Consider the following 14,194-nt stretch of genomic DNA (forward strand, 5'->3'; position numbering starts at 1 on the left):
TTTCAGAGGTGGCAAGCAAAAGGTGGCAGAAAGGCAGAATGATTTAGTCTACCCATTCTTTTAACTATTTTAGTAGCAAAAGATCCATTACCTCTTGCAGTACAAAGAGACACAACTTTGTATTTGTTTTTAACTCGACTCAATCCACAAATCAGATTGTTCTTTGTGAAGCACAGACTTTCCGGAATTTTATTTTCTACCTGCCCACTAAGTCCTACATTTTCAAATCAATCAACTTTTCTTATTAGGTCTGGTTGGATACTGCTCATGTCGACAGGACTTACAGGAAGCATGTGCATATTACTGATGCTGAACAGCATCAACAAAAATAAAATCCAACATGATGATGGATACGAAGGCATGCCTACTTATTTTTACTTTTAATTTACTGTTCCAAAATCATGGCCGCCCATCTTGGAGCGATAAGTAAAAAGTAAATAGCGCGCAAAAGTGCATCATTGAGGAAAGAAAGGCCAATTAGCAAGTTGCCACTGACAGACTGCGTGAAGAAGTTTTTTTTAAAAGTAATACAAATATAAGAAAAATTCAGGGAGAGACAGAGCGCAATCAATGACTCCAAACAACAAAAAGCAAGACTGGGCAGGAAGAGGCGGGGTGCAATGATGTAGTTGGGCTGGCGTGGTAAAATCGCCAGGGGAAAAGTAGGCACGCGCTAGGGGAGGTATCTACAGAAGCAGAGGAAGGAAAGCCATCACAAGCAAGCGAGTGAATGAGACAGACAAGCATGTCTCACAATGAAGCAAAGGTCACTTTATTTAGTGTATTGTACCCAGCAGATCTTTCGACAACAGACAGCTAAAGCTGTCTATGAGCAATACATAAAAAACATTGGCAAAGTCAAAAGGTCTCACCTACACAAGTACTATTGGCTTTGCCAATATGTTTTAGTCAAGTTGTATGCCAGCATGCCTAAATGTTAGTGGGGTAAAAGAGAGTGGCATGGAGTGGGATGTCGGAGAGTGGAGTATTATGGAGTCGCCTAGTGTGGTGTAGAATAGAGTTGAGTGGAGTGAAATTGAGCATCATAGAGTTGTGTGGAGTGTTGTGGAGGGAGCAGAGTATTGTAAAGTAGAAGGGCGTGGAGTAGAGTAAAGTGGGATGGCATAGTGTTGTGGAGTGTTGTAGAGCAGAGTGGAGAGGCGCAGAGAGGAGTAGATAGTCGTAGATGGGAGTGGCACAGAGTGGAGTAGTGTAGGAGAGTGAAATGGCAGAGTAGAGTGTTGCAGAGTCGAGTGGCATAGGGTGGAGTGGCACAGAGTGTTGGAGTGGAGTAAAGTTGAGCAGAGGGTCGTAGAAAAGAGTGGAGTAAAGTGGCCTTGAGTGGCATGGAGGAAGCAGCATGCAGCATACAGCATTGTAGATTGGAGTACTGTTGTAGAGTGGCATAGAGTGGAGTTGTGTGTTGTAGAGTGGCGTGGCTTAGAGTGGAGTGGTGTAAAGGAGATTGGAATAGAGTGTAGGGGCATAGAATACAGTGTTTCTGAGTAAAGTGGCATAAAGTGCATTGGCATAGAGTTCAGTGACGTAGAGTAGATTGCAGTGGCATATAGTAGAACGGTGCAGGGTAGAGTGCAGAGGTGTAGATTAGAGTGGCGTAGAGTGCAGTGCCGCAGAGCAGAGTGGCATAGAGTGTAGTGGTGTGGCGTGCAGTGGTGCAGTTTAAAGTGGTGCAGAGTACAGTGGCATAGAGAAGAACTGTGCATAGTAGAGTGGTACAGCGAGCAGTGGCACAGAGTACAGTGGTGCAGAGTAGAATAGAGTGGCACAGAGTGCAGTGACATGGTGTCCCATGGAAAGAGTGGGGTAGTGTGCAGTGGCACAGAGTAGAATAGTGCAGAGAGCAGTGGTGTAGAGTGGCATAGAGTGCAGTGGCATAGTGTTGTAGAGTATAATGGCGTAGAATGTAGTAGTCCAAAGTAGTGGTGGAGAGTGCAGGGTTGTAAAGTGCACTAGTATTGGTGTAGAGTTACATGGAGTAAATTGTTTCAGAGTCGAGTTGTGCAGAGTTGAGTGCAGTGGCCTGGAGTGAAGAGTTGCAGAGTAGAGTGACATAGAGTGGAGAGGCATAGAGTGGAGCGGCCTAGACTGGAGTGGTGTAGAGTGCAGTGGCGCATAGAGTGCACTAAAATAGAGTAAAGTGGTGCAGGGTATAGTAGAGAGGCATAGAGTGATGCACAGTAGATTAGAATGGCGTAGAGTGAAGTGACGTAGAGAGGAGTGATATAGAGTGGAGTGGCTTAGAGGAGAATCGAGTAGCGCTTAGTGGAGTGACGCCGAGTCCAATGGCATAGAGTAGATAATTTCGGTGTATACTGGAGTGATGTACGGTAGAGTACAGTTGTGTACATTAGAGTGACGTAGAGTAGAATAGAGAGGACTAATGTAGAGTGGAGTGGTTCAAAGTAGAGTGCAGTGTTGCAGAGTGGAGTGGGGTGGTGCGGAGTGGAGTGGCACAGAGTGCAGTGACACATAGTATAGCAGTTTGGGGTAGAGAGCAGTGGTGTAGAGCATAGAAGCGTAGAGTGAAGTGGCATGGGGTGGTGCAGAGTAGAGTGAAGTGACAGTGTGGAGTGGTGTAAAGTGGAGTGGTGCAGATTAGACTGCAGCGGCGTAGAGCGGAGTATGCCTTGTGTGGAAATGTACTGCCAATACAGACAATACATTTTCAATTCAAATGACCATTACATTTGCACATACAGTTTTGCTGATAAAAGTATACAAAGCTGAAATGATAATGTGTGGAAATGTCCTCACCTACAGTATTAATTTGTTTTGATCGCATCAAAATTTATGTTTCCTCAATAGTTCAGAATTACCAGAAAATGTGCTTTATTTTTGCTTTTCTAAATCTGATATATCCTGAAATATCTACACAGATCATTTACGGACGTTTAAATGTTGTCGAGTGATAGAAAATAAAATAACATTGTACAGCCTTCATCAAGGAACACTTTCTGAATATCTCTAAGATGTTAGCAAACCAGACAGCTGCGCTGTAACATAACATAACAGGTGTATTTGTAAAGCGCACGTTCGCCCCAGCAACGGGGCATCTTGGCGCTGAAATAACAGATGTATATTGTTACCCAACTCAATGGTACTCATTTTATCGACCTCAAATGGATGAAAAGCTGAGTGGACCCGCCGGGATTTGAACCTGTGACCAAGAGGTCGAACACAGGCCTCTGCAGTGGATGCATTAGTCCACTGAGCCACCAGACCCGCTGGGTGAACCTGAAAATGGGCTTTGGGTCATCACCCTTACGCCATAGATTGGTTGCAGTACCTTTCACATTTGGATCATGCCCCTGGAGCATTTTGTGGCTATCCTGCTAGTTACAGACGCATTTTATTCTTGATTTCTTTCTCTGGGCCTGCCACGAGACACACATTCAAAATGAGCTGAATGCTGATCCAATTGAGAGTTGCAGCCCTTTTCTACTTATTTTATTTTATTTGGTATGGTAGCGGGCACTTATCACCCCAGGGGGTGTCCAGGCACATGAGCAGACGTGCAGGCCAATCAGATCTACTAGTTGAATGGCTAGGTCTTCAGTTTCTCGCGGAACTCGAGTAGAGATGGGAGGTACTGATGGTTGTTACAGGTTTTGGCAGCAAAGTAGGAAAAAATGTGCGTTATCTGTGTGAGACAGAGTGTGACTGAGCACAATTGCCTACTTAGATGGTGGAAGTTAAGGTCCTCATCACCAGCAGACTGGACTATTGTAATACACTATATACTAGTATTTCAAACCAACTCATACAAAGACTCCACAACACCACCAGACTCTTCCTCAACATCCCCACACACCACACCTCACCTCAAAGAGCTACACTGGCTACCCATCCAGAAATGTTAACGATTTAAACTGCTCATCCATGTCTAAAGCCCTACACAATGCCGGGCCTACCATGGGAAACATTGTATGCCGGACCTACCACGGAAACATTGTCGAAGGCCATGGAGAGGTCGAGCAATGTCATCAGTTGCTGAAATGAGGGTGGTTTCCGTGCTGTGGTTGCTGCAGAAACCTGACTGAGTGATGTTTAGGAGATGGCGCTGTTCTAGATGGTTGGAGTGTTGCCTATTAATTGCTTTCTCCATGACTTTGGATGGGCAAGGGTGAGATGGGTCTGTAGCTGGTCTCTTCCGGGTCCGCCAAAGGTTTCTTCAGGGGAGATGTGCTTTTGCGTGTTTCCAGTTGTCTGGGAAAGTTCCGCTATGGTTGGAGGCGTTGGTGCTGGTGGTGAGGTTGGAGCCAATATGGGTTCCTCCTAGGTTGTAGATGTGGTGGGGGCAGGGGTCGGTGGAGATCGCGAAGGAGATTGTTTTCATGATTTTGGTGGTACTGCTGGGCTGTTTATCATTCGGGAAAGAGCACATATGAAGTTCTGAGCAGTGATGACCGCACCCAAGACACATTTTAGGGTGTCACACTATTGTAGTAAGGTCACGAGACAACAAGTCAGAGGGAAATCCCTGGAATGCGCTAGTCGACTTAATATACCATTATCGTTGCAGTTACACTTAAACATTTAGATAGCAGACACCTATAGTTTGCTGTGTTATAGGGGAAACTTAATAATAATTTCCACAGAGAAATAAAGTTCGTTAACAATCTATTTTTACGATAATGGTATATTAAGTCGACTAGCGCATTCCAGGGATTTCCCTCTGACTTGTTGTCATTGTGCCCCGTTCCCTGGTGAAAGTGGGGTACCCTCTCTTTTGAAATCTGTAAGGTTACGAGACACCTGAAAATAACCCATAGCAATGCAGATCTAATAGCTGTGCAGAAAATAAACTGTGAAATGTCTATTAGAACACATTTTCAGAGAAGAGGTGAGCAAAAGGAACACTGTCCATATATTTACACAAAATGGACATATCTGGGACATGTTCGGAGCCCCGAACAGTATTGCAGAGACTGAATTAGATATACAAGGACACCATTGTCACACACAATCTGAGCAGATATTCAACAAGCAGATAAAGTGCTGACTGCTATGAAATTGAGGTCCGTATTAACGTAGGAATAGAACGAGACTGAAAAGGGGTTTCATATTCTTAGTCAAACAAGTGAAGACTAGGGGTGGGTGAAATATTCCGCTCCGCCGGAGTTCTGCCAACTCTGCGTTCCACGTGGAACGTGAGGTTCCGGCACAACTCCCCGAACTGCCGCCTGGAGGCATTTTTTCTCATGCACTGCTCTCCAACACTAAGTTGGGGGTGAGAATTTAGGTCCCCTAGTGCAATTTTCAGGCGCTAGAACGCCTCCTCGAGACATTTCTCAACTCGGGCAGTTGTGACAAGTCCCGACCGTTCGCGCTGAGAATGCTAACGCTTGAATAGAAAACTACTTGAGCAGCAGAAAAAAGCAGCACCCTCTGGCATGCTGCGTGAAGCTGTTTGTGCCTATTTTACAACACGAAACAAGCTGCCGGCATTAAAAATCATTGCGTGTATCGGGATGTGCCAAATTCTGCATGCTCGTGGAACTCCATGGAATCTCGTTTAGTTTTTACGTAACTCTGCAGAATTCTGCAGGGTGAAACTACGCAAGTTCCACCCCCCCTAGTGTAGACCCAAATGAAAAAGGTCTTTTTAGGTCGAGCCCAGAGCAGCACGCGCTGCTTTAGGAAAACAAACTTTTGGAATCGCTCTGGCCTTTTCACACTCTCGTGGGTGTGAAAAGGCCAAAGGCTTGCGGTTAGGAGCAGCTGCATGCAGTGTGCAACTTGTCAGATTTCACACACGCACACAGCTGCTTTAACTGGCCTTGTGAATGGCTTCGCCCAGGAAGGAATGGACAGGGTATGGTATTTTGGATGGTGCCTTGGCATTATCGGAAAGTTCCAGAACAAAGATGCAGAGTTGCTCACACCACCTCACTTAGGATCCGTAGCATCTTGGTGCATCTCGGACATCCCTGTTGCACTTTTCAAGCGTTTGGCACTTTAACTGCTGGCCCCCCACCCTTATCACACCAACACTACAACAACCTAACAGCCGCGATGCCCCCTACACGCAAATCAGTTGGCAGAGTAGTGGTTGAACATTTCACTTGAGTGCACTTTAAACTTTCAGTTCACATCTGAGTGCATTTTACAATCGAGCTAAGATCCTCAGTGAGCCCCTGAGGCACACACCGCATTCCACCTTTCAAGCACTTGGCGCTTTAACTGGCTGGTATCATACATCCATGCTCGGCCGGCGCAACGGTTTGATGGCCGCAGCGTCCACTTTTCTGATGTTCAGTCAGTTATGAGTGCAGTTACCATGCACCCCGATTTCGTGTGAGTGCACCCGAGACTTGAACTGTAGCCCCGTTGGGTACTGCGCGCATCCCTGGTTTCACTCTTTAAGAATTGGTCTTCTTGCGTCATGGCGCTACGCTGTTACAGGTCTTTCACTGCTGTGGCCTAGTGGAAATCGGTAATTATAGGAATGCGTAATCAGCTGGCAGAAGAGCCTCTTGGGGAGTGAGTGGGTGAGTGAATTTCACTTGAGGACAGATGTGAGTTCGGCTCAACATAGTGTACGTGGAATTCTAGTGCTTTAATAAAGGTAGGCCAATGCTGGTTTAGGGGTAGTGTTGCTTGAACAGCATTAAAATGGTGAACATTGCAAGGAGCCACCATAAAAATGTGTGATGTACGACATTTGTGTAATCTGCTTTTGTGAAGTTATGCAAAAATAGCACAAAATCATGCAAAACCAGCACTAAGCACTAAATTTAAGCATGAAATGCGAAAATGAACACGAGTACACATTTGTTGCTTAAGAAGCGCAAACCAAACCATTAATTCATTTTTTAAAAAAGCATTGGCATAGCCAATAGGTCTTGCATTTGGTACCTTATAAGTGTTTAGTTATCCAGCACAATATCCTTGGTGCCACAACATCAACTGTTGCATGGCTAAACACTTATAAGGGCCCAAAGGCGAGACCTATTGGCTATGCCAATGCTTGGTTTTGTTTTCACAACTAACTATTCTGTTTCATTTCCACGATGCACCAGATGCTCGGACTTGCAAACGCACTAAGGTTACCACATGGCTGTGTGTCAGGCTGAGCCAGTTTCCAGTCCTTGGCTGTCAGTGATCACATCCCTGCACTCTGGGAATGGCAGCTTTGGTTTGGTTCAATGGACCCCATTGAAGAGTCGAACACCTGACACCAGTTATTCATGAATGGAATGTACAGAAGTAAAAAAGGAGCGCCCTCGGACATGGAGACGGAAGGTACACCTGCTTTAACATGATCCGTCGGCAAAGTATGCATGACACCTTTATGGCATGATATGGGACGATTCTTGGAAACTCAACAGAGCATTCGATAGAAATGCTACAAGAGTACAAAAGAAACAGTAACAAATGTCAGGTTTTTTTTCTTGAGATAAATGTTTTTGTTGAAACAAGCTCTTCACCATTTGGCCAAGTAGATGATATATCAGAAGGTTTAGATTTCTTTGCTCATTTTAAAGTTGTGCATGTGTTAATACCGATCTTGGCATCTGACCTCATAGCAGCTCCAGTTACACGGCTGTGTGAGGGAGGGCTGCTTCTCTTTCAAACCCTGCATTGCATGACTCAGACTGGTTTCATCAAATCCCACTTCGAACCTCCTTCCAGTGCATTTCTTTTTGACAGATACTGTCAGATGAAGGCCGCTAAAGCACGGCTGTGCTCACCACACCACACGCGATCTTTGAATATTGCAGAGACTTGCTGAAAAGGGGCCGAAAGTGTTGCCCCCACCGGAAACACCTCAGCAAGCAGGAAGCAACCGACGGCTGTTCGCAGCGGCCTCGGCGCGCACGAGATAAATGAAGCGCATAGAAGCCTCGAGAGTGTCCTGTGAGGGAAAGACAGCACCCCAGGCCTGCGGGTTATTAGGGTTCAGACAGCGTAATGCTCGGAGAGCGCCAGAATCGCGGCTTTCTTCGGCTGCACTTATTTATTGCAGGGTGAGGTTACAGTGTTGAATCAATGTGGGAGTGTGCACTACTACAAGTAATAACATACTTACAGCTAGAGAGCAAACCAATATTAGTACAATGCGAACGACTGACTATGGCATCTGATATCATTCCATCCGGGTAAAAAGCATATTATTTATTCTGATTAATTGCTTTCTTTTCAAACTTCAGACTCTGGTAGTGGATTAAACAAACAACAGAAGGCAAGTCCTGCTGGCTAAGAAACCAACTGAAGCAATCGGCACCCTTGTACTTGGATAGCCATTTCCATGAGGCAACTGGAATAAACTGCAATGCTGTTCATGGGCAAACACTGCTAAAGGCACACAACGACATAAGGACATACAGGCAAATCCATACATACACTCAAACTCATACATACACCCATAAACTTATACATACACCCATGAACTCACACATACACCCATAAACTCATACATACACCCATGAACTCACACATACACCCATTAACTCATACATACACCCATAAATACATACATACACCCATAAACATACATACACCCATAAATACATACATACACCCATAAACATACATACACCAATAAACACATACATACACCCATAAACACATACATACACCCATAAACACATACATACACCCATAAACACATACATACACCCATAAACATATACACACACCCATAAACACATACATACACCCATAAACTCGTACATACACCCATAAACTCATACATACACCCATAAACTCATACATACACCCATAAACTCATACATACACTCATACATACATCCGTTAACTCATACATACATCCATTAACATACATACACCCATAAACACATACATACACCCATAAACACATACATACACCTATAAACTCGTACACACACCCATAAACTCATACATACACCCATAAACTCATACATACACCCATAAACTCATATATACACCCATAAACTCATACATACACCCATAAACTCATACATACACCCGTTATCTCATACAATCATCCATTAACATACATACACCCATAAACACATACATACACCCATAAACCCATACATACACCCATAAACACAAATACACCCATAAACATACATACACCCATGAACCCATACATACACCTATAAACTCATACATACACCCATAAACATACATACACCCATAAACCCATACATACACCTATAAACTCATACATACACCCATAAACTCATACATACACCCATAAACTCATACATACACCCATAAACTCATACATACACCCATAAACATACATACACCCATAAACCCATACATACACCTATAAACTCATACATACACCCATAAACTCATACATACACCCATAAACATACATACACCCATAAACCCATACATACACCTATAAACTCATACATACACCCATAAACATACATACACCCATAAACCCATACATACACCTATAAACTCATACATACACCCATAAACTCATACATACACCCATAAACTCATACATACACCCATAAACTCATACATACACCCATAAACATACATACACCCATAAACCCATACATACACCTATAAACTCATACATACACCCATAAACTCATACATACACCCATAAACATACATACACCCATAAACATTGAGACATGGGCACTACCATACAGACACACACCTGTACACACAGGCGCATATAAACAGCCACCCGGCCACATCAAAAAAGTATTTAAAATGTATTTAAAAATGAAGGAACTTCTTCACTAATTGCCGAATTTGTGTTTGAGTGGATTGTTAAATGGATAAATGCAAAACTAGGTCAAAGGGTGTATGGATGAGGGAATTACTGGGTGACTGAATGAGGGAATTACTGGGTGCATGTATGAATGAGGATGACTGGGTGCATGTATGAATGAGTGAGTGAATACAGGGTCACATGTGGATGGATAGATGAATGAATGGGCGTATGAACGAGCATGATGATCAGTGGGTACATGATAGTCCAAAGTCATAGTTGTGGGAGATGGGGAGGGTACTTTCCACTCCTGCTGCTCACTCCCTCAACAATGCACTCAGTCATTCAACCATGAATCAATCGGCAATCACTAGCATACACAAACGTGCACAACCCTAGGTTACTTGACACCCCATCCACAGAACCCTCAAACACACATACTCACCTATCAGTTACCAAGCACTTTCACTAATAGAAACCCAGACCCAAATGCCTTGTCGGTGCTGGATTTCTTCAGCGATGTCTCCTCGCGCTTCCCCAAATCTCTATTCGTAAATTACAATCTCTGGGAGGAGAACTCGAAAGGTTCCGTTCACCAGCAAACACCATGTTATGAAAGGAAAGGATCCCTTCAGAAGCTTGATACTAGCCACAATTCACAACAAATCACACAAAGTAGTGTGGCTCACTGGTTAGAGGCGGCAGACCCGAGAGCAGAGGACGGCCCGGGACCAGGGTTCGATTCCCGGCGCGGCAGGTTTCTGGACCAGGGTCAGCGTACTCGATAATTCTCTCGCCTCGGTGCCCACTCTGATCAGCGATCACACTCGGCAACTCTGGGCATCAGCTTGCCTCATCTTCACTAACGGCCCCACCAGACCGCCGGGGATGCCTGGTCTCACCCTGGAGATACCCATTAAGGGACCATCTCTCAGGGAAACCAGGAAGGGTTTCGCAGCGGTCGAAGCGCCTTGGGACCCTACGGGTAAGTAGTGCGCTATATAAATGCCTATACATACAAAGTGGGGAGGCTCACTGGGAATGAGAACTTACCTCTGAAGATATCCAGAGCGGCTGGTTTTCACAGCTGTGTCCACAAGACCTTCCCTGCCAGCCATGCAATGAAAGAAGAATTCCTGAAACAGAAACCAATACAATTATCATGGCAGATTCAGAAAGTTTTACAATCTATAGGGAAGTTTTTACAGTTTGAGTATTGGTGATAGATAAAATGTCACTGGAAGACTGGAAAGGGGAAAGTTGGAAATTCGAGGGTTAATGTTACTAAGCACACTAAACAAGCATGAGCGCAACCTCCCATTACCATCTGTTGGCCACTCAGGGTCCGAAGGAGGAAAACGGACAAATTTGAGAATGTCTTATCTGGGAGAGACATGATCTAGTGGCAGATTCTCTGCACCTAGCTTTGAAAATCTGGAGGCCAGGATAGACCATGCCAGGATGATGTTCCGCAGCCGGGACACTGTCCCAGTCTCCACCTGCTGCACACCTCATCATCCGCCCTTACACTGTATCTACAAAGCCCATTATACACTTGATGCTTGAATCTCCCCTCACTAGCGCCCAAAGATACGCAGCAGTTCTAGTCCGATGATCCAACAAATCTGAAAAAAACATTGAATTCACACCCTCCAGGACATGCTGAACATTAACCACAAGGACTGGTTCTCTCAAGAACTGTAGAGTGAATTTCGAGTCAAATTTCGAAATTCTGGCAATGTATACACCCACACAATCATACTGCTTTAACCACTTCGATGCTGATGACGAGTTCAGCTCGTCATCGGGCTTACCTGCCGAGTGCGGATGACGAGCTGAGCTCGTCACGTAACGCGGTAATTTCGAAAATGCCGCACACAGTGGGAAAAGCCGCTGCAGCGATGCGGTTAAACGTTGAATGACCACGCATCTACGCTCTACAATTCTCAGATTCTTAACTTCCTAAAAAGCTAGGTACAACATGTGGAGGTGATCTCCTGCCTGTAGAGAACTAACTACCAAACTGTTCACCGGACCAATCAAATGCACCTACCTATCTACTGGCAGAGTCAACTTTAAAAACATCTATGAAGAGAGCACATGGTCAAAGTGATGACTGGTGGCTGGCAAAGGTCTATGTGAGGCAAGGCTGAACTTCTGCTTCTTCGATGCCCTCCAGTTTACACCGGCTGCCCTCAACCCCAAATTCACTGCGCAGGAATTACGATAAACCACAATGAATTGGTCCATGACTTCCGGATTGGCACTAAGCTACAACATTACTGGACTGACATTTGGACCAACATGAGAGATGCACGCGGTTAGCACTTCAAAACATCTGCCCTGCTAGTATTGCTCCAAGATGCGTCTGACATGTGCAATTTGACGAGAACTTAAGGAGCCTAGTTTTAGCTGTCCAATATATATGAAATCTACAAGATTTAGTCTTTATGTAGTGCTTCATACTGTGGTTTCTGCAACATTTAGGTGCTTGAAATGATTGGTGTTATTATTACCCAATCAATGCCTTTTATACAGACTGAGAAGGGCTGATCAGCAGGAGGTCAAGTTAGGACACTGGGTACTTTTTAAAATAGAAATGAGATGCAGAGGGGAAACATGGTAACGACGGCCATGTTGAGAGCAGCTCACCCAGGACTCCTTTCCCTTTCCACAGGTCCATGAGATCATCCTACAGGGGGGTGCGAATGGGGGGCATGCAGAACATAAATTTGTAGCTGTCCAGTTGCATTGCATAACTATATCCTCTCTAACAATTGTAAAGCGCTCTGATACCCGCTAGGGTCATGTTTGCGCTATATAAAACTCTTCAAATAAATAAATAATGCAGGGTTTTCCATCTGTGTGCACCATAAAGCTCCATTGCCCTCTTGGAACCACTCAATGTAAAACCACTTATTGTGGACAGATTCCTATATATAATTCTGAATAAAATTTACAGCTTCATGGAATGTTGAAGAAAATGACAGAAAAGAAAAAGGAGTCTGCCACTTAGAAAGACACATTTACAACAACACAAGAACGAAGAGTCAAGGAGGCGTGAATGGCATGTGGGTAAAGCCTAGACTATCCAGTTGGGTTGAAACCTGCCGTTGGAGGCCAAACAAACTCACATTGAAAAATATCTGCAGCAGAACGCAGTTATCCGGAAGGCACCAGAAACAGTAGCTATATGACCAACAAATGAAATTAAATGAAATGAAATGTGGCATTTATAAAGCGCGAACTGTCACTCCCAAGGGAGCCTCCTGGCGCTGTACAGATAACGAGCTTGACAGTGGAGAATGAAGACCTAGATGAGGGCAAGACCAGAATCGTCAGTTGTTCCATAGATCCATGATTTTAGGGCTTTCCTAAACTGCATTTCGATTCCATTGATCTCAATTTGTTTGGCATAAAATTCCAAGCCTTTGCACCTAACACAGTAGAGGATTTCCCTCCCTTAGTTTTGAGTTTGAAACCAGACAATTTGAGGAGGTTTGCAGAAGATCGGAGTGTCCTCATTGTGGTGTATGGTGTAAATCTTGTGGAGAGATATACTGGTCCTAGTCGGCGAGTAGCTCTGAAGTTGGTAAGCAGGAGTTTGAAGAGAATTCTCTTGTGTAGCGGAAGCCAATGAAGAGTTTTCAGAGCCACTGCTGCGGACGCCCTACGGGGAAGTTTTAAGACCAATCTGGCTGCTGTGCGTTGCACTACCTGTAGTCTCCTCAGAGTTGATTTATTGACCCCTGCCAGGAGGCTATTACAGTAGTCTAGGCGTGAAAGTATTAATGCCATAGCCACTGTTTTCCTCGCAGCAAGAAGAATCAAATCAAACATTTTTTCATGGTTTTAATTAGGCCAAAGCATCTACCCACCACCTTGAGTGTATGGTGTTTGAAGGAGAGGGAGGAGTCAAACCACACCCCAAGGTTTTTAGCAACCTCCACAGTAGATGGAGGGGCTGCTGACTCTTCGGGCCACCAATTCAGTGGGCTGAAAGGGGTTATCATTCCCTATCAACAAGATTTCTGTCTTATCAGTGTTACATCAGAGGTGATTATTTTTCATCCATTTGATGAATGCCGTAAGACAGGCTGTGAAATTTTCTTAAGCATCTGTGGAATTTTTATCAAGGGACAGGATCAGCTGAGTATCGTCAGCGTAAGATGTTGTTTCAATCCCATAGGCCGAGATGAGGGAGATAAGCGGGCCATGTATAAATTGAATAGGAGTGGACTAAGTGAGGCACCCTGTGGGACTCCTGTGGTGATACGTTCTGAGAAAAGAAAGGTGCCGAGGGAAACTGCCTGCCTCTGATTACAGGAAGGACGTGATCCAGGCCAGTGCCGTTTTAGAAATGCCGCAAGATTTTAGTCTGGCCAAAAGGATGTTATGAGAGATGGTATCAAAGGCGGCCGACCAATCCAAAAGGATCAGCACTGCCTTCCTGCCATTGTCTGTGATAAATTTCAGAGTGTCAGATATCTCCAGTAGAGC

At 44.5% G+C, this 14,194-nt stretch overlaps 1 protein-coding gene across 1 annotated transcript in view; it reads right to left on the reverse strand.

Moving 5' to 3' along the window:
- POLR1A (RNA polymerase I subunit A) overlaps positions 1-14,194 on the reverse strand; it is a 565,818-nt gene that overhangs the window by 242,344 nt on the left and 309,280 nt on the right. The window contains exon 21 of the mRNA XM_086964251.1: positions 10,748-10,830. Coding sequence (XP_086820377.1) covers positions 10,748-10,830 — 83 coding nt within the window. The remainder of the gene's footprint in view (positions 1-10,747; positions 10,831-14,194) is intronic.

This window comes from Lissotriton vulgaris, chromosome 3_2 (assembly GCF_964263255.1).
Source record: "Lissotriton vulgaris chromosome 3_2, aLisVul1.2, whole genome shotgun sequence".
In the NCBI taxonomy this organism is placed as follows: Eukaryota; Metazoa; Chordata; class Amphibia; order Caudata; family Salamandridae; genus Lissotriton; species Lissotriton vulgaris.